Below are 21766 nucleotides of genomic sequence, written 5' to 3' on the forward strand. Positions count from 1 at the left end.
GTAAAGATGGACAATACTACAGTCATGTGGTACATAAACAAGCAGGGGTGCACACATTCCTACCCCCTCTGCAAGCAAGCCATGACTTTGTGGAACACAGCATTGACTTATGAAGTACACCTGCAAGCACAATTCCTGCCAGGAAAGACAAATACTCTGGCAGACGAACTAAGCAGAAATCTCAAGGATCCTCACGAGTGGAAACTAAATCCACAAATCTTCAGCATGATAACAAGAAAATGGGGATGCCCAGACATAGATCTATTTGCCTCCCCACACAACTTCCAACTACAGAGATTCTGCACAAGGACTTATCACAAACAAGCATGGAAAGTGAATGCCCTATCATTCAGCTGGAAAACCCTTACAGTATATGCCTCTCCTCCCCAAGGTACTCCTAAAAGTCAGACAAGAGAAGCCAAAAATTATATTGATTGCCCCAGACTGGCCATGCCAGCACTGGTACCCAATCCTAAAGAGCTTGTCTCAAGGCCCAGCCTGGACATTACCCCAAATTCCTCATTTGCTGACCCAACAAAACAATCGGATCCTGCATAGCCAACTCAGAACCCTAAATCTGGCTGCATGGCTGATTATTTAACCATTCAGAACACACCTCTCTTTAAAGCAGTTATGGATGTTATTTTGGAGAACAGGAGGCCCAGCACCAGAAAATCTTATACAGAAAAATGGAAGAGATTCTGTGCTTGGAACCAGGCACAAGGAATGGACGCACTTGTAGCAAATATTCCTCAGATTTTACAATACCTAACTGAGATGCTGGACAAAGGCCTATCCTTCTCATCAATTAAGATCCATGCCTCTGCCATTTCAGCTCATTACAATATGGATCCACCTGTTTTTTCACATCTTTTGCTAAGGCAGTACCTCAGAGGGGCCAAAAAGATAAGACCTCCATGGAAAGCTCCAACACCTGCATGGGACCTCAATTTTGTCTTGGAAAAGCTCACATTGCCTCATTTTGAGCCAGCCAATACAGCTGAGTTAAAATACTTATCATGGAAAACAGCTCTGCTCCTAGCAATAACCTCAGCAAGAAGAGTCTCAGAGTTACAGGAACTAATGGCTGTAGAACCTTTTATTATTTTCCATCCAGACAGGGTTTCTCTAAGGACAAACCCAATATTTATGCCTAAGGTAGTGTCCAGTGTGGCTCTTAACCAAACCATTCATTTGCCTACCTTTTATACAAACCCACAGAATAAGGGGGAGAGACTCCTGCATTCTTTCAACATATACAGACAGCTACGCTTCTACTTGGACAAAACTGAAGCCTTCAGAAAGACTGAGCAACTCTTAGTGGCATATGCTGCAGGATCGCAAGGAAAAGCTATTTCAAAGCAGACTATTTCAAAATGGATAGGCCACTGCATTCGTTTCTGCTATTCACAACATGGCAAATCAGTGCCTAAGGCCTTTAGGCCACATTCAACCAGAGCAGCAGCCACTTCAGCAACCTTCCTCAGAGGAGTACCAACCAAGGACATTTTGGAGGCTGCAACTTGGACTTCAGTGCACACATTTACAAAGCACTACCACTTACCTCTTTACTCTAAATCCAGAGCAGGCTTCGCCACTGCAGTTCTGCAGGGCCTCATAGCCACTCCTAACTCTATCTAGGCACAGCCACCCAACCTCAGCTTTGGGCTTCAACCCAAGTGTAATGACTGCAACAGTGAAACACGATGAACATAGTACAGTTGTGTACCTACCATAAATGTAGATGTTCGAGTGTATTCACTGTTGCAGTCCAGGTTACCCTCCCTCCATCCCCCTTTCATTGCTGGAACTTATCTGTACTTCTCTATTCTATACAACCTATCTGGTGTATTTGCTTGTAGATGAAGGTAATGTTTATGTTAGTGCATGCTTTTGTATGAGCAGAATTTGTAGCCTACCCTTTTGGGGGCACCTGACATCTGGGGCAAGAAAAACTGAAGAAAATGGTGTTGGCTGCATCTTTTATACCCCTGGTGCACTGACGTCAGGGAAGAGGCGACAGCAACCAACGCCGGACCTGGACTTTGGAATTCAGGCCGACTGCAGGTAGCCTGCCACAGGATAACCCAAGTGTAGTGACTGCAACAGTGAATACACTCGAACATCTACATATATGGTAGGTACACAACTGTACTTTAGTGACTCCCTACTGGCCAAGGCAGCACTGGTTCCCCCTACTTCACAATCTAGCCAACGGCAATCACTACAAGTTACCCTACAAGGTGGACCTGCTGACACAAAACAAAGGATCTCTCCCCCACCCACACTTGCAAATGTTATCCCTGACTCTGTGGGTGATAAACTTTTAATCCCCTTCAGACAACACTACGAATGATTTACAAAGTGGTGTCTGGACAAGGGAAGGGACCCTTGCTCTGCTGATGCCCCCCTTGTTCTCACTTATGTGCGTCAATTGATTAAAAACGGGCTTCCCCACTCTTTAGTGAAAGTACACCTTTTTGCTAAATCAGCCTGCTTGCCACTTGATCCCCCCTTGCTAACCAGGCTCGACGTAAAGCTCTTCCTTAAATGGGTCTTACACATGAGACCACCAAAGAAACCTCTCCCTCTGCCCTGGGACCTTAACTACATCCTGGAAAAACTAACCCAGCACCCTTTAGAACTGGCTGGGACTTCTTCCCTAAAGATGTGCACAGTGAAAACTGTCCTTATGGTGGCTATCACTTCAGCCAGAAGGGTGTCAGAGTTGCAGGCCTTAATGGCCTGCCCTCCCTACACCACCTTCCACAAAGACAGAGTCACCCTGCAAACTAATCCCTCCTTTATGCCCAAGGTGTGGTCAATAACTCGTCTATAAACCAATCTGTCCATCTACCCACTTTATTTTCCTCCCCAACTAATGAAGGGGAGAGGGTACTACACTCCTTGGATGTGCACAGGCAACTAAGATTCTACCTGGACAAAACCAAAACCATTAGGAAATTTAAGCAACTCTTTGTCTCCTTCCACCCCAGAGCCCTGGGCAAGGCAGTCTCCAAACAAACCATCGCATGTCGGATCAGGAAAATTGTTTGTCTCTGTTACTCCCACCATGGAAAAACACTGGGAGTAAAGGCCCATTCCACTAGGGTTGTGGCCACCTCCAAGGCTTTCATGAAAGGTCTGGGCACGGCATCCATTATGGAAACAACCACATGGTCCACTATCCACACTTTCACGAAACATTACAAACTTGACCAAGTCTCCAGAGCATGGGCAGGATTCAGGGCTGTGGGATCCTCTCCTCCATCCGCCACCCTCTCTCATCCCATCTAAGCTGTGGTACTCTCACACTAGAATATATTGCAGCATAGGAAGAAGGACATAGAATAGTTGTGCAAAAAATTACCATAACCATAGATGTCCTTCTCTTTTCCTCTAATGATTGTTGATTTTTTTTTTTACCCGGCTTGCAGGCTGGGGGCACAACCTTCAACGAAGGTATGCATTTCGCGCGCCAACTACAACTACTGATATGTTTGAGTTTTCAGAACAGAAGTCTTCACACTAAAGCTAAAGTACCATTGGGGAAAAACATTTTTTGCTATTTACCAATGTCAGAAAAAGCTGGCAGGCACTGGCTTCTGAGGGTGTATTCAGACCTCAACATTATATCAAACCGACGAAAGCTGCAAAACCAAAGGCAAAATGAGGCCTGAGCCCACGTGCACAGGCCTCTATGCCTAAAAAACGGATGATCAAAATGGCTGAAGACCTTATTACCTTGATCAGGGGTACCCATCCCCTTCCAGATAAGAGGCTTAGGCAAGACATGACTATGAATCATCAGATCAGGTTTCTGTTTCTTCTGATTCCTCTTCTGATCAGGAATTATATTTACCTCCCTATCAGGATTCTGATGCTGAGGAGTCTATTCCATGTGCATCTCCTCCTGAGGATTATTCATTTGGAGAAACCATGCATACTTCTCAGAATCAAAAAAGAGGTTCAGGGATTTTCTCCTTCTCCCTCAGCACAAGCCTTTAGCCATTCCTCCTGTTTTAGACATTGTGGATGATGTGTTTTCGGAGGCAAGCCTGACCCCTGACTCCTTACCTCCGGCTCCCAGCAAGCTTGACAGGTATTACAGGGTCCCTGACTCTCATAAATTTTTATTTAGAAACCCTGCTGCTGATCCTGAAACTATTTCACAGGGTCCAAAGGGAGTTAAGGCCTCAACAGCAAAAAACCCTACCCCCTCCGACAGAGATTCAAGGGCACTAGACAGATGAGGAAAAAAGGTTTACACATCTGCAACCTTGGCAATCAGCGCCTTAAACTGTCAATTTCATATGCTTAAGTACCAACAACATGTTATGGAATTGCTGAAACAGAAAATGATGTTGATTTCAGAATGTGCAGAAAATAAGGAATTATTGCATGCAGCTGAACAAGTTGGAAAGCATACTTTGCAATGTGGTTTTGATTCTTCAGAGGCCTCCTGCAGGGCCTCAGTTACTGGATTTGTGATTAGGAGGCATGCCTGGTTAAAGGAACAAAATTTGCCAGATCATGTTAAAGCTAAATTGCTAGATGCACCTTTATAGCATGATTCTCTGTTTGGTATTAAGGCAGAAGAGGTTTTAAAGAAAATGGAAGACAAAGCTAAGTCTATGCAAACTGTTAAAGATTTCTTACAAGTGCAGCCACCTAGATTCAGTAGACACTGGCCTACAAAAAATGGGTCCTTTCCTGTGTCAGACAGAGCTCATAGGGACAAATCCAGACACCCTAAGGGTTCCAGCTACCAGGCTAAAGACTCATACAGGTCAAAGCAATGGGACGCATCCACCTCCAAATCTGGAGGAGATAAAGCGCAAACTTACAGAAAGCAATCCCAATGACTTCCCTCTGCCTACACCAAGCACTTATCTTTTGGCAGCACCCATGGGGGAAAATTAGCACTTCTTGCTCAAAAGTAGTAGTTAATAACCCAGGACAAGTGGGTACTAAACATCGTATCACAGGGATACAGATTCCATTTCCACACTCTGCCAATGACAAATGGTTGGCCAGATCTGCCAAAAAGCCAATGGGCAGAGGCAAAGAAACAGGTTACGTCCCCCATGGATATGGGGGCCATTCAGACAGCACCAGAACAGGAAAAAGGACAAGGTTTTTACTCAGGACTGTTCTTGGTACCCAGAAAGGACAAAGCTTGGCGGCTAATACTGGATTTATCGATTTTGAACACATACCTGGACATTCCAAAATTCAAAATGCTCACTTTGCAACAGCTTTTGCCCATACTGGGCAGGAATGCTTGGCTGGTGACTTTAGACCTAAAAGAGGCATACCTGCATGTCCCAATAAGACAGTCCTGCAGAAGATACCTCAGATTCAAGGCTCCCTTAATGCATTACCAATTCTCTGCACTGCCCTTTGGCTTATCTACTGCACCCAGGGTCTTTACAAAGTGCCTGGCACCAGTAATTGCATTTTGTAGACAAAGTAGTATTCAAATATATCCTTACTTGGACGACTGTCTCATTCAAGCAGGGAACAAGGACACTCTTCTACGACACCTGGCATTTGTGAAAAGGCTTCTACCATGCCTAAGGTACACAATAAACGAAAAGAAATCACAACTGGTACTCTCTCAAAAGATAGCATTCGTGGGTGCAAGCTTGAATACAACTGCCCAGATGGCTTACCTCACGCCAGACAAGCAAAGGCAACTGACTACTTACTTCAAACTGATGGCAACAAAAACCCAGTCTTCTGCAAGACAAATCCTGCAGGCTCAGGGCTTCATGGCATCCTGCATCCTACTAATTCCATATGAGGAAACTTCAATGGTACCTAAAAAGTTTATGGAGTCAACATTCACACAGTCTGGAAACAATGAATGTCCTTCAAGGATGCATCTGCAGTCCTTACAAATGGGTTGTCCTGTCGTCAGGCAGCCCTTCGGTCGGCCGGATTCCAAAGTCTGGGTCTGGCCTCGGCCGGTGTCGCTCTTCACCCGACGTCATAGCTGCAGTTCTTCGGGTATAAAGGCATCAGCCGACGCCATTTTCCCCAGTCTTTCTTGCCGCGTGGCGCCCGAAGCAGAAGCTGTTCGCAAGTGCCGGTCGGTCAGAACCAGAGATTACTACCGAAGACTTCTAAAAAGCTAAGTACCCCGTTGGGGACTCTTTCTTGCCTCAGCCGATGTCAGAAAAAGTGAATAATTGTTTAACTTGTGGGAAACAAATACCTCATAAAGTTTTCCACTCTTACTGCTTACCTTGCTTAGGCCCAGACCACGACGTAGCAGCTTGTCTAGCCTGTGCTTCTTTCAACCGACGGACGCTTAGACGTCGGTCGGAATTTGCTGAAGAGTTTTTCGGCTCCGCTTTTGCTTACATTATGCCGTCGGATACTCCGACTACGCAAATTTCGAAAAAGCTCAAGGAAAAGGACCGACACTCGCGGTCCGCGGTTTCGGCCGAAACTGCGGTTAAGCCAACCGCGAGTGTCTCGGTTTCGGCTGAAACTGAGTCCACGGTTCTTCCTTCGGCCGAAAACTTACCTCTTACCGAGGCCTCATCTAGCTTGGCTGAATCTACTACTGAAATCCCACCTGCTCTTGCAGGTTCACAGGATTTATCTGACACTATCCCTTTGGATATATCCACCCCTGCACGTGGAGCTGCTAGGCCTCCTGCATCCATGTCGATTAAGGCCTTTGCCAGGGCTAAAGCAGCAAAAACTACCAAAACTGTGCCTGCTAAGACCCCCTCTCACAGGCCTAGCTCTAGTTCACAAATGCTTAGTCTAGCAGAGGATCTCATTTCTTTGATCCTGGGATCCCAACCACATCCAGACAGGGCCTCTCACCCACCTCCAGAGAAGAGGACTAGAGTAGAGCCCCCTGAGCCAGTTTCCTCAGATGACCCTCTGATGATTCAGATAATTCAAACCCTCCAGAGGGCCCTTTTCTCCTTATGAGGACTCTGATGCAGAAGAGTCCATTCCTTCTGCCTCTCCGCCTGAGGAATTTTCTTTTGGGGAAACCTTGCATGCTATGAGGGAACAATTTCAATGGCAGGGCCAGGATTTTTCAGACTCTATGAAAAGGCTTAGAACCTTTTGCATTTGCCACAGCATAGGCCTTTAGCCATTCCTCCAGTACTTACTGTTGTGGATGATGCATTTAATGATGCTTGTACTGCTCCTGATTCTCTACCTCCCGCCCCGGCTAAGCCCGATAGGTACTACAGGGTTCGGACACACATTATCATTTGTATAAGGCCCCTTTGCAGATCCCAAACTATCTCCCAGGGACCCAAGGCTGTAGCAGCTACCTCTGCCAAAAACCCTCCCTCTGAAAGGGAATCTAGGGCCTTAGAGAGATGGGGTAAAAAAGTTTACACTTCTGCTACTCTTTCAGCTAGGGCCTTGAACTTCCAATTCCACATGATTCAGTATCAGGAATTTATGTTAGACCAGTTAACTAAAAAACTAACCTCTGATGAACCATTAGATAAAAATCTGTACAGGAAATGGTACATAACATTCAGCAGGTCAGTAATCATTCCTTAAAATGCGGCTATGATGCACTGGAGGCTTCCTTTAGATCAGCCATGACTGGCACAGTGATCAGAAGACATGCATGGTTAAAAGAGCAGTCCTTACCAGACCATGTTAAATCAAAGCTCCTAGATGCTCCAATGGATAAGCTCAATTTGTTTGGCTCCCCTGCACAGCAGGTGCTGAAGAAGGTGGAAGAGAAAGCAAAATCTGTCCAGACAGTCAAGGATTTCTGGCAGGTCCAGCCTCCAAGGTTTAGCAGGAACTGGCCTTCCAAGAATTGGTCCTTTCCAGACACCTCCAGAGCTCCGAGAGGCAGGAATAGGCGCTCAAGAGGCAGGGGTCAATCCAGAGGTGCCTACAGGGGATGTCAGTGGCAAAATAACAACCAACGAGGTGCAGCCACAGATCCAGCCACCACCACTTCCACAGGACAATCACAGTGACTTGGCTCTGGCACCGCCTACCAGGGAACAACTAGAAGCACCCTTAGGCGGGAAGCTAGCCTTATTTTCAGTAAACTGGCATTACATCACAGGAGACAAATGGATTTTACAGACAATAGACCAAGGTTACAGGTTTCACTTCCATACTCTACCAAGGAAGAGAGGAATGCCAAACCTACCTCCAAATCAGAAGACAGAAGCTCTAGAACAAATAACTCACTTACTAAGGATGAGAGCTGTAGAAAGGGTGCCATCTATGGAACAAGGGCAAGGATTTTACTCCAGACTCTTCCTGGTACCAAGAAAAGAAAACCAATGGAGAACTATTCTCGACCTGTCCGCTTTAAACACATATCTCATTGTTCCAAAATTCAAAATGCTGACCCTACAGCAGCTTCTTCCCATGCTGGGCAAGGAGTCTTGGCTGGTAACTCTAGATCTCAAGGAGGCATACCTGCACGTCCCCATACGACCAAATTGCAGAAGATACCCCAGATTTCTTGCAGGATCAGAGCATTATCAATTCTCAGCATTGCCCTTTGGCTTATCTACTGCGCACAGAGTATTCACGAAATGCCTGGCATCAGTAATTGCTCATTGCAGGCTTCAGGGAATTCAAATTTACCCTTACCTGGACGACTGCCTGTTACAAGCGGACAACAAAAACAAATTAACAAAAGATTTGGAAAGGGTCATTCATCTACTACAAGCCCTGGGATACACAGTCAATATAAAAGTCAAGGCTGATACCATCCCAAAGGATAACCTTCTTGGGTGCAGATCTGGACACATCAAAACAAATGGCATTCCTGACAGTAGAAAAACAGGAGCAACTCCCTCTCTACTTCATGGCATTAACAAAGCAGAACCAGCTAACAGCAAGAAAAGTCCTGCAAGCCCTCGGTTACATGGCATCCTGCATAATATTGGTTCCAAATGCCAGACTACATATGAGAAAGTTACAGTGGTACCTAAGGAATTTATGGTCTCAGCACAAGCACAGCCTAGAAACCCAAATTCCAATAAATCCATGCATGAAGCAAGAATTCCAATGGTGGGCTCAGGCCTGTCAATTAAACAAGGGACTGCCCTTCCACAACACTCAGCCGAGCCAGGCCATCACAACAGATGCCTCAGACCTCGGTTGGGGGCACACATGCTGGACAAGTGCATACAGGGCTTATGGACTCAAGACCAGCTGCACCTACACATAAATCAAAAGGAAATGCTGGCAGTAAAACTGGCAATTCAGGCATTCAGACCATTTCTCCAACAGGGTCAACTGCTGATAAGGACGGACAACACCACAGTTATGTGGTACATCAACAAACAGGGAGGCACACATTCATACCCTCTATGCCGGATGGCAATGGACCTCTGGAATGTGGCCCTGAGCTTCAACATTCAGTTACAAGCAATTTTTGTGCCAGGAAAAGAAAATATACTAGTAGACATCCTAAGCAGAACTACCACGGATGCTCACGAATGGATGCTGCATCCGGACATCTTCAAAACCATTACAGGGAAATGGGGACTACCAGAAATAGACTTATTTGCATCCCCACACAACCACCAACTGAAAAAATTCTGCACAAGGACGTACCACCCACTTGCTTGGAAAGTGGACTCCCTATCCTTCAGTTGGAAAAACCTGACAGCATATGCATTCCCACCACTTCCTTTGATGCACAAGGTGCTATTGAAGATCAAAGAAGACCGTCCAAGGATCATCCTGATAGCTCCAGACTGGCCAAGGCAACATTGGTACCCATTACTGAGGAGCATATCTTGAGAACAAATATGGCCTCTGCCCCTTGTTCCCCTGCTGTTAACACAGAACAACTTCAAAACCCTACATCCAAACCTGAAAACACTGCAGCTGGCTGCCTGGAGCATTGCATAAGACCAAATAACCCAGATTTATCTCAAAGGGTTAAAGACATTATCTTGGAGGCTCGCAGACCCTCAACAAGAAAAAATTATTAAGCAAAATGGAAAAGCTATCTCATTTGGAGTACTGCAAAAGGAGAAAATGTGGCACTGGTAAACATAGCTAACGTCCTGGAATACTTGGCAGAGCTCTTCCACAACGGCCTGTCCTATTCTTCCATTAAGATTCATGCATCAGCTATTTCAGCAGAATACAACTTGGATCCTCCAGTCTTCTCACATCCTCTACTCAGGCAGTTTCTGAGAGGAATTAAAACGTAAAACCACCTAGGAAGCCACCATTGCCAGCATGGGACTTGAACTTTGTGCTAGAAAAGTTGACACTCCCTCCTTTCGAGCCAGCAGCAACAGCAGAATTACAGTACTTATCATGGAAAACTGCTTTCCTGCTTGCAATCACTTCAGCAAGAAGGGTATCCGAGCTACAGGCATTAATGGCAGTACAGCCCTTCCTGATCTTCCATCAAGATAGAGTGTCCATGAGAACTAATCCTACTTTTATGCCAAAGGTGGTCTCCAGGGTATCTTTAAATCAAGCTATCCACCTACCTACATTCTTCCCCAACCCACAGAACAGGCGAGAACGACTCTTGCATACCTTGGATGTACATAGACAATTATGTTACTACCTGGACAGGACCACGAGCAATAGAAAACTGACCAGCTACTGGTAGCATATGCAACAGGAATGGAAGGAAAAGCAATTTCAAACAGACAATCTCTAAGTGGATAGGAAATTGCATTAGATTTTGTTATTCCTACCATGGGAAGAAAACTCCAGAAAACATCAGGCCTCACTCTACAAGGGCTACAGCCACTACCACAGCTTTTTTACGAGGAGTGGCTACCAAAGGCATTTTAGAGGCTGCTGCTTGGAGCTCCGTGCATACATTTGCCAAGCATTATAATTTACCTTTATACTCCAGATCCCGAGCAGGTTTTGCCACTGCTGTTTTGCAAGGGATCTTAACTACACCACAATCTTATTTCTCCTCCTCCCCCAGTTTGGCTATGGTATTCTACCCATTTGTAAGGACTGCAGATGCATCCTTGAAGGACATAGTACAGTTTTGTACCTACCATAAATGTAGATGTCCGATAGGCATGCATCTGCAGTCAGGATTACCCACCCTCCTTCCTCTCTGTGGTACTCCTAGGGTATTTGCCCATCTTGTAGCTAGCTGGGGGAATCTATTATGGTGTATTTGTTTGTATATATGTACATACATGCTTATTTTTTGTTTGCTCTCTACTATTTGGAACCATTTGCATTTATCCAAATTTAGCCTTCCTAGAGGGCACCTGGCATCTGGGGCAAGAAACACTGAGGAAAATGGCGTCGGCTGATGCCTTTATACCCAAAGAACTGCAGCTATGACGTCGGGTGAAGAGCGACACCGGCCGAGGCCAGACCCAGACTTTGGAATCCGGCCGACCGAAGGGCTGCCTGATGACAGGACAACCCATTTGTAAGGACTGCAGATGCATGCCTATCGGACATCTACATTTATGGTAGGTACAAAACTGTACTTTCTTCTCATCCCCTGCCTGCAACAGTAGTTTCTATGGTGGGCAAAGGCCTGTCACCAAAACATGGGACGGCCCTTCACTCTACCCCCTGCCAGCCAGACCTTAACAACAGACGCATCAGATTATGCCTGGGGGGCCCACATGGCAGGAAGATGCATTCAGGGCATATGGGCACCAAATCAAATACATCTACATATCAACCAGAAAGAGATGCTAGCTGTCCAAAATGCCGTAACAGCCTTCAAGGACTTACTTCATCCAGGACAACTACTAATAAAGACGGACAACACCACAGTCATGTGGTATATAAACAAGCAAGGGGGCACACACTCATGCCTTTGCAGATTAGCCATGGCACTGTGGGACACAGCTTTGACCTACCAAATACATCTTTAAGCTCAATTCCTGCCAGGAAAACAAAACACTCTGGCAGACGATTTAAGCAGAAACCTTATGGATCCTCACAAGTGGAAACTAAATCCACAAGTCTTCAGCATGATAGCAGAGACATGGGGGAGCCCAGACATAGACCTATTAGCCTCTCCTCAAAATTATCAACTGAAAAGATTCTGCACAAGGACTTATCGCAGAGAAGCATGGAAAGTGGATGCCCTATCCTTCAGTTGGAAAAACCTATCAGTTACGCCTTTCCTCCTCTGCCTCTTCTACCCAAGGTCCTCCTAAAAGTCAGACAAGTGAAGCCAAAGATGATATTAATTACCCCGGGCTATCCCCGCCAATACTGGTACCCAAGCCTCAGGAACTTGTCTCAGTACCCACCCAGCTTGGACCTTGCCTCAAACACCACAACTACTGTCCCAGCAAAACAATCAGATCCTGCACAATCAACTACAGACTCTGAACCTGGCAGCATGGCTAATCCTGTAATCATAGAGACAACACCTCTCAGTAAAGCTGTGATGGATGTCATTTTGGAAGCCAGAAGGCCTAGTACTAGAAAATCTTATGCTGACAAATGGAAGAGATTCTGTGTTTGGAATCAAGCACAAGGAACTGATACAGCAGAACCGCATATTCCTCAGATATTACAATACTTAACTGAGATGCTTGACAAAGGTCTATCTTTCTCATCAATCAAAATCCATGCCTCTGCCATTTCAGCTCATTACAGTTCAGAGCCACCAATCTTTTCTCATCCTTTACTAAAGCAGTATCTTAGAGGAGCCAAAAATTTAAGGCCTCCTAGAAGATCACCATTACCTGCATGGGTCCTCAATTATGTGTTGGAAAAGCTCGCCCTGCCTCCATTTCAGCCAGTTGCTACCGCTGATATAAAGTTCTTATCATGGAAGACAGCTCTGCTACTAGCAATTCCTTCAGCAAGAAGAGTTTCAGAGCTACAGGCCCTCATGGCTGTAAAGCCTTTCATCATATTTTACCCAGACAGGGTGTCTCTGAGGACAAATCCTACTTTTATGCCTAAGGTCGTTTCCAGTGTGGCTCTTAAGCAAACAATTCATCTGACAACCTTTTATCCAAATCCGTAGAACAAAGGGGAGAGAATTCTGCATTCCTTGGACGTACACTGACAGCTAAGATTCTACTTGAGCAGGACTAAAGCTCTAAGAAAAACTGAGCAGTTACTAGTGTCATATGCTGCAGGATTAGAAGGAAAGGCTATTTCAAAGCAGACAATATCAAAGTGGATAAGCCATTGCATCCGTTTCTGCTACTTACACCATGACAAACCTGTGTCCAAGGGCATTAGGTCTCACTCCACCAGGGCTGCAGCTACTTCATCAGCCTTTCTCAGAGGAGTACCAACCAAGGACATTCTAGAGGCTGCTACTTGGAGTTCTGTTCACACCTTCACAAAGCATTACCATTTGCCTCTCTACTCTACGTCCAGGGCTGGCTTTGCCACTGCAGTGCTGCAGGGCCGTATAGCCTCACCTAAGGCTGTTTAGCTCCAGCCTCCCAACCATAGTTTTGGGATTCTACCCAAATGTAATGACTGCAACAGTGAAACACGAAGAACATAGTACAGTTGTGTACACTTACCATAAATGTAGATGTTTGAGTGTATTCACTGTTGCAATCCAGGTTACCCTCCCGCCATCCCCCTGTCATTCTGCAGTTTATCTTTCCTTCTCCATCTTCTACAATCTGTGTGGTGTATTTGCTTGAAGATGAAGGTAAAGTTATATTGATGCATGTATATATAAATATTTAGTATGTTGCTACCTTTTTGGGGGCACCTGACATCAGGGGCAAGAAAAACTAAAGAAAATGGCGTCGGCTGCATGTTTTATACCCCTGACGATCTGACGTCATGGAAGAGGAGAGAGCAACCAACACAGGACCCAAGACTTTGGAATTCAGGCCGACTGAGGGCAACCTGCCAGCAGATTACCCAAATGTAATGATTGCAACAGTGAATACACTCGAACATCTACATTTATGGTAAGTGTACACACCTGTACTATTCTTGGTGCAGTGAAGGTCCACCACTGGTAAGGCCTTAAGCTATTTAGTTTTTGAAGGTTGTGATGAATGCTCCTTTTTATAGGTGGATTACAGTTGAATTCAAGCAAGAAAACCTTTATGGAAGTGCCTCTATGAAGAGTAAGATACAGGTTCCTAGTTTAGGGGATCCTGGGTATGCACAACAAGTTACACGCACTGTGGTCATGTGTATTATCTGTTTGAGTGATACGGATAAACAGATTTAGCTTCATTCTTTGTATATAGAAATCTAGCTTAGAATTTTAGGGAATTGGTAGGATTGTACAAATGTATGGATCAGTTTTGTAACTGTGAAACCTGCATTTTCTCCTTTGCTGATGGACTTTCAGCTAGTATTCCAAACAAAAAAACTTTTACATGCAAAATAGAAAAAAACACAACACAGTCACTTCTGTAATGGTCACTGTGACTCATAACTAAAAATATTTTGAGTTTATATTTGTATTTTATGTGCAAGTAATATTTTTATTTCTGCCCCTGCATAGAAACACCTTCTTTTATTAGACCTTTGGAGGACAGAACGGTGGCTAGGGGTGAAACTGCAGTGTTGCAATGTATAGCTGGTGGCAGCCCGCCACCAAGACTGAACTGGACCAAAGATGATGGACCTTTGACTGTGACTGAAAGACACTTTTTTGCAGCTGCCAACCAACTGTTGATCATTGTTGATGCTAGCACAGAGGATGCAGGCAGATATACTTGCATAATGTCTAATGCACTTGGCACAGAACGGGGACATATTTATTTGAATGTTGTTCCGTCCCCAAATTGCGATTCCTCCCAAAGTGGACTTCCATATGAGGAAGACAGCTGGACTACAGTTGGAATTGTGATCATTGTTGTTGTCTGCTGCGTTGTGGGTACCTCACTCATCTGGGTTATTGTTATATATCACATGAGGAGAAAGAATGAAGACTACAGTATCACTAATGCAGGTGAAGTATAATTATAAATTGTTTTGCATATGCCATTCACACACAGTACAATGTCTTTTTCTGACTCTTGTCTTTTGATGTTTAGGTTGATGTTGTTTATTAGAGGATAGTATGAAATTTATCCATCCACAACCCCTTTATTCTGTTTTTACACATGGAGTTGGGATGTCACTTTAACAGTGAAAATCATCTAGAGCCAGAGTTCATACCAGTTGGTGGCTAGCCTTGCCACGGCTGTTCTTCAGTAACAGACACTTGCATGCACACTCACTTCTGTGGCCAATTTAGTGTGCCCAGTCCACCTGTTGCCTGTCTTTGTAACGTGGGATGAAACCGGAATACCCGAGGAAACCCACATAAACACAGGAAGGACATGCTGACTCCAGAAAATGGTACCCCATCCGAGAATCAAACTATTTGCATATTAAGGTATTCTAACGAATACATTGGAATTGTATATTGTGGAGTCTGTAATATAAAAACTGTAGGCTTGATTGTTTCCTTTAAGTTTTATGCCTTGAAATTAATGTGCAGAATTAATGTAGTTTTTCAATGACAAATCTCACCATTTTGATTTCATTGCAGAAATATATTGGCACAGACCCAAGAAGAAAAACTGCAACAGTGCATAAAACATTAATTGTTCTGTTTCCTCTGCATTATTAGTGTGTATGCCATTTCTGAATCACACTAGGTGATCTGTAAGAAAGTTTTCGAACATTCACAGATGTTTGTCATGTTTCACTGTTGCAGTCATCACTGTAGGGTTCTTCCTGCCGGCAGGCAGTCCTCGGTCGGCCAGAATCCCAAAGTCTGGGTCTGGCGTTGGCTGTTCCGTCATGCTCCCTGACGTCAGAGCGCTAGGAGTACAAAGTTGCCAGCCGACGCCATGTTCTCCAGTCTTTCTTGCCGTGTGGTGACAGCAGTTCGCAAGTGCCAGTCAGCTGACTCCTGATATTTTTTCGTGCTTCAGTCCAAAGACTTACTCCTCCTTCTTCTCAAAGCTAAGTACTCCGTTGGGGAAACTTTTTTCTTGCTCCAGTCCGATGTCAGAAAAAGTTAATAATTGCATTTCTTGTGGGAAGCAAATACCTGATAAGGATTTCCATTCTTACTGTATTCCTTGTTTAGGCCCTGACAACGACGTAGCTAGTTGTCGGTTTTGTGCTAGATTTAACCAACGTACGATTAAGCGAAGGTACGATTTTGCTTTTCACTACTTTGGTAGGCGATTTAATTATAAAATGTTGTCAGACACACTTCCGACTACCGGAATTCACAAACGACGCAAGGATAAGGACAGGCCTCCGAGGTCCAAATCAGATGACGTTTTACAAGCAGAGCCAGCTACAGGTTCGGCCGTCGTCAGTGAGGCGCTTTCGTAGCTCCTGACGTCGGCCATTTCAGAACCGATTGCCGAAATGGACTCCCACGAGGAGCCAACTAGGCTTTTGAGCAGTCCAGCTGCAGGACCTTCGGACAATGCTCCCTCGGATGGGGCCGGAGCCACTGTGCAGGTACCGGCTTCCGAGGGGGTTTTCAGGCCTACACAGCTTCTGATAAAGGCAAAGACTCCTTCTAAATCTAAGATACCAGCCCAGGCCTCTTCTGATCCGGGACCCAAATCTCAGAAACAGCTACTTAAAATGGTGGAGGACTTACTAACCATGATTAGGGGTTCACATCCCCCTCCAGACAAAAGGCCAAGGCAAGAATTGGATTATGAATCTTCTGATCAAGCATCTATTTCTTCAGTGTCTTCCTCTGAACAGGAATATTCTTTCCTCCTTATGAGGATTCTGATGCTGAGGACTCCATTCCATCAGCTTCTCCCCCTGAGGATTTTTCTTTTGGGGAAACTTTGCATGACATGAGGGAACATTTTCACTGGGAAGGACAGGAGCACTCGGAATCTAAGAGAAGGCTTTGGGATTTCCTCCTTCTTCCCCAACATAGACCCCTGGCTATTCCTCCTATTCTGGATATTGTGGATGAAGCCTTTTCTGAGGCTAATTTAACTCCTGACTCCTTTCCTCCAGCCCCTGCTAAGCCCGACAGATATTACAGTGTCCCTGACTCCCACCAATTCCTTTACAAAAATCTTACTGCTGATCCAGAAACCATTTCACAGGGTCCTAAGGGGGTTAAGGACGCTTCTGCTAAAAACCCTATTCCGACAGATAAGGATTCCAGAGCTTTGGAGAGATGGGGCAAAAAAGTGTACACTTCTGCTACTTTATCTATTAGAGCTTTAAATTGTCAATTTCATATGCTAAAATATCAGCAATTTCTACTGTCTGTTATGAAACAAAATCTGGGTACCATTACTGCATGTGCAGATGATAAGGAATTACACGATTTGATGCATGCCACTGAACAAGTGGGGAAGCATGGTTTACATTGTGGTTTTGATGCATTGGAGGCTTCTTGCAGGGCGGCTGCCTCTGGCACAGTCATTAGAAGGCATGCTTGGTTAAAGGAACAAAACTTACCTGATCAAGTGAAAGCAAAGTTACTGGATGCACCTGTTCAGCATAATGTTTTGTTTGGGTCTAAGGCTGAAGAGGTGATAAAGAAAATAGAGGATAAGGCAAAATCCATGCAAACGGTTAAGGATTTCTTACAAGATGTTCATCGTGCATACAGCTGCAGTAATCACAGATGGGTTCTCTGCCATCAGGCGGGTCCTCGGTCGGCCGAATTCCAAAGTCTAGGTCCGGCGTTGGTTGGTGTCGCTTTCTCTCCTGACGTCAGTGAGGCCGGAGTATATAAGACACAGCCGATGCTATGTTCTCCAGTCTTTTTTGCCGCGCGGTGCCCGAAGCAGAAGCAGTTCGCAAGTGCCGGTCGGCCAGCTCCTGAATTACGAAAAATTGGAAACCGAAGTCTTCATTAAAGCTAAGTACCCGTTAGAAACTTTTCTTGCCTCAGACCGATGTCAGAAAAAGTTAATAATTGTATTTCTTGTGGGAAGCAAATACCGCATAAGGATTTCCATTCCCTTTGCATACCTTGTTTAGGCCCAGACCACTACGTCTCGGGCTGTCGCTTTTGCGCTACTTTCAATAAACGCACTATTAAGCGTCGGGCGGAGTTCGCCCAACATTTTTTTGGTAAAGCTTTTGATTATAAAATGTCGTCGGAGACTCCGACTACCGTTTTGTCCAAAAAACACAAGGAGAAGGACCGACACACGAGGTCCGCGGTCCCCACCGACACCACGCCAAAACCGGCTACATGTGGTCCGGTTCTCAGCGAGACGCCTTTGCAGTCCCTGACTACCGACGACACTCCTTTGGCGGTGTCCTCTGTACCCGAGACCGCAGGTACCTCGTCCCTTTCCCAGACTACAACCACCGAAGCCATTGCAAATGTTGAGCCTCCTAATGTGGACAGGTCCACTTCCACCCATGGTGTCTTTAGACCCTCATCTTCCTTTTCTATTAAGGCCTTTACTAAATCCAAAGCAGCCAGGCATCCCAAGAGGCCTGTTGCACAGGGCCCTTCTCCAGGCCCCATGCCTAAAAAACAGATGTTTAAAATGGCTGAGGATTTAATTACTCTTATCAGGGGTTCTCAGCCCCCTCCAGACAAGAGACCCAGAGTGGAGGAAGATTCTCCCTCTTCTGATCAGGGCTCCATTTTATCAGAACATTCTGATGTAGAGGAACACTCTTACTCCCCTTTTGAAGATTCGGATGCAGAGCAGTCCATTCCTTCTGTATCTCCTCCTGAGGATTTTTCCTTTGGGGAAACCTTGCACACTTTGAGGGAACACTTCCATTGGGAAGGCCAAGACTTTTCCGATTCCAAGAAAAGACTTAGGGAATTTCTTTTGTTACCTCAACACAGACCTCTGGCGATCCCTCCTGTTTTGGACATACTTGATGATGTTTATTCGGAGGCTTGCCTTAACCCGGATTCCCTACCTCCTGCACCAGTCAAACCTGATAGGTACTACAGAGTTCCTAACTCTCACCAATTTCTCTACAAAAGCCATAATGCTGACCCTGAAACCATTTCTCAAGGCCCCAAGGGATTGAAGGCCTCTACTGCCAAGAATCCACTTCCTGCCGAAAGAGAGTCAAGATCCTAAGAAAGGTGGGGAAAAAAGGTATATACCTCGGCCACCCTAGCCATGAGGGCCTTAAATTGTCAGTTTCATATGCTTAAATATCAACAGTTTCTGTTATCACAATTAAGGAATAAAATGTCTCAACCTGAACAACCAGATTTGAAGGAGTTGCAGGATAATGATGCATAGTGCAGAGCAAGTGGGTAAACACACCTTACAATGTGGCTATGATGCCCTAGAGGCCTCAAGTAGAGCTGCTGCTACAGGATCAGTCATTCGTAGGCATGCCTGGCTTAGGGAACAAAGCTTGCCTGATCATGTGAAAGCTAAACTTCTAGATGCTCCTTTACAAAAGGATGTGCTGTTTGGTACTAATGCTGAGGAGATATTACGGAAAATGGAAGAAAAAGCCAAATCTATGCAAGCTGTCAAAGCTTTTCTACAGGTCCAACCACCACGTTTTAGCAGAAATTGGCCTTCAAAAAACTGGTCCTTTCCAGCCACTGACAAGCCCCAAAGAGGTAGATACAGGCACAAGGGCAGAGGGCAATCACAAGGATCATATAGAGGCCGACAATGGCAAACTCCAGCACCAAGAGGTGGCGAAGACAGTGCACAACAATACAGGAAACAAACCCAATGACTCCCTCATTTCCATGCCAAGCAAGTCTCAGCTGGCAGCACCTTTGGGAGGAAAGCTGGCATTATTTGCAAGAAATTGGCATATTGTCACAACAGACAAATGGATCCTGGACGTTATAAACAGAGGCTACAAATTTCAATTCTACACTCTTCCAAAAATGAGAGGCATGCCAAACCTGCCACACAATCAAAGGGCGGAGGCACAGCTACAAATTTCCAAGCTCATAGGCATGAGAGCTATTCAAGAGGTACCTACTCACGAACAAGGTCAAGGTTTTTATTCCAGACTTTTTCTGGTGCCAAGGAAAGGAACCGACTGGAGACCCATTTTGGACTTATCCATCCTAAACACATTTTTACTCGTACCAAAATTCAAGATGCTCACATTACAGCAACTTCTTCCCATGCTGGGCAAGGAGTTTTGGCTGGTAACACTGGACCTCAAGGAGGCATACCTGCATGTCCCAATCAGACAAAACTGCAGAAGATACCTCAGATTTCTTGCAGGTTCAATCCACTATCAATTCTCTGCATTGCCCTTTGCTTATCTACTGCGCCCAGAGTATTCACAAAATGCCTGGCATCAGTGATTGCCTACTGCAGACTTCAAGGGATACAAGTTTACCCTTTTTGGACGACTGCCTGATCCAAGCGGACAGCAAGCACATGCTTCTGGAACATCTGGCCTATGTAACACGGTTACTGCATTCTCTGGGATACACAATCAACAAAGAGAAATCCAGGCTAACACCATCTCAGAAAATAACTTTCCTGGGTGCCAACTTGGACACAAACACCCAGATGGCCTATCTTACGCCAGAAAAACAGGGGCAGCTAACTCAGTACTTTAAAATACTAGCAAAATGTACCAGGCTTACTGCAAGGAAAATCCTGCAGGCTCTGGGCTTCATGGCATCTTGCATTCTTTTAATCCCATGTGCAAAGTTGCATATGAGGAAACTTCAATGGTACCTAAAAAACCTATGGTCTCAACACAGTCACAGTTTGGAAACAATAATACCAATAATTCCATGTTTGCAAAAGGAATTTCTATGGTGGGCCCAAGCATGTCAAGCAAACACAGGTCTCCCATTCTGCAAGCCTCAAGCAAATCAAGTCATCACAACAGACGCCTCAGATTACGCCTGGGGGGCGCACATGACAGACAGGTGCATTCAGGGCAAATGGTCCCAAAAGAAAAAGCACCTTCACATCAATCAAAAAGAAATGCTAGCAGTAATAAATGCAATTACAGCTTTCAAGGACCTCCTGCATCCAGGACAATTACTGATAAGAACAGACAACACCACAGTAATGTGGTACATAAACAAACAAGGAGGAACACATTCATACCACTTGTGCAGATTAGCCATGACTCTTTGGAACTTGGCTCTGGAATGGCAAATCGAACTTCAAGCACAGTACTTGCCAGGATTGGAAAAAACACTGGCAGACAATCTAAGCAGAAATATGACAGATCCACACGAATGGAAGTTGCATCCTCAAGTGTTTACAGAGATAATACAAGCGTGGGGGAGGCCAGACATAGATCTTTTTGCCTCCCACATTAATCATCAATTGGAAAAGTTTTGTTCGAGGACCTTTCATCCAAAGGCCTGGAGAGTGGACGCCCTTTCATTCAGTTGGACAGCATGGACAGTTTACGCTTTCCCACCTCTGCCTCTTCTGCCCAAGGTGCTCTTGAAAGCAAGAGCGGACAGACCGAAGATGATACTGATTGCTCCAGATTGGCCAAGGCAGCACTGGTACCTGCTCCTGAGGAGTCTAACACATACTCCTCCCTGGTCCCTACCTCTAATGCCTCTTCTGCTGACTCAGCACAGCTACAAAACTCTTCACAGTCAGCTGAAAACACTCAATCTCGCTGCATGGAAAATTCCTTAACACCACAACAGACCCTACTCTCCAAGGAGGTGCAGGATGTCATTTTGGAGGCCAGAAGGCCATCTACTAGAAAGGCTTACACCGCAAAATGGAAACGGTTTTGCTCTTGGAATGAGAAAAAAGGCCAGGACCCTAGAAAACTGAATTTGCCTCAGGTATTACAGTATCTAGCTGAGCTGCTGAACAGTGGACTTTCATTTTCTTCCATAAAAATCCATGCCTCAGCCATTTCTGCAGAGTTCAACACGGATCCACCTTTA

At 45.1% G+C, this 21766-nt stretch overlaps 1 protein-coding gene across 1 annotated transcript in view; it reads left to right on the top strand.

Moving 5' to 3' along the window:
• Positions 1 to 21766, top strand: part of LRIG2 (leucine rich repeats and immunoglobulin like domains 2) — a gene marked incomplete in the record, with an annotated part of 726335 nt that overhangs the window by 505282 nt on the left and 199287 nt on the right. The window contains 1 exon segment of the mRNA XM_044076985.1: positions 14435 to 14884. Within this exon segment, the coding sequence (XP_043932920.1) occupies positions 14435 to 14884 (450 nt within the window).

Source organism: Protopterus annectens, chromosome 7.part0 (assembly GCF_019279795.1).
Source record: "Protopterus annectens isolate FY-2018-M chromosome 7.part0, PAN1.0, whole genome shotgun sequence".
Lineage (NCBI taxonomy): Eukaryota > Metazoa > Chordata > Ceratodontiformes > Protopteridae > Protopterus > Protopterus annectens.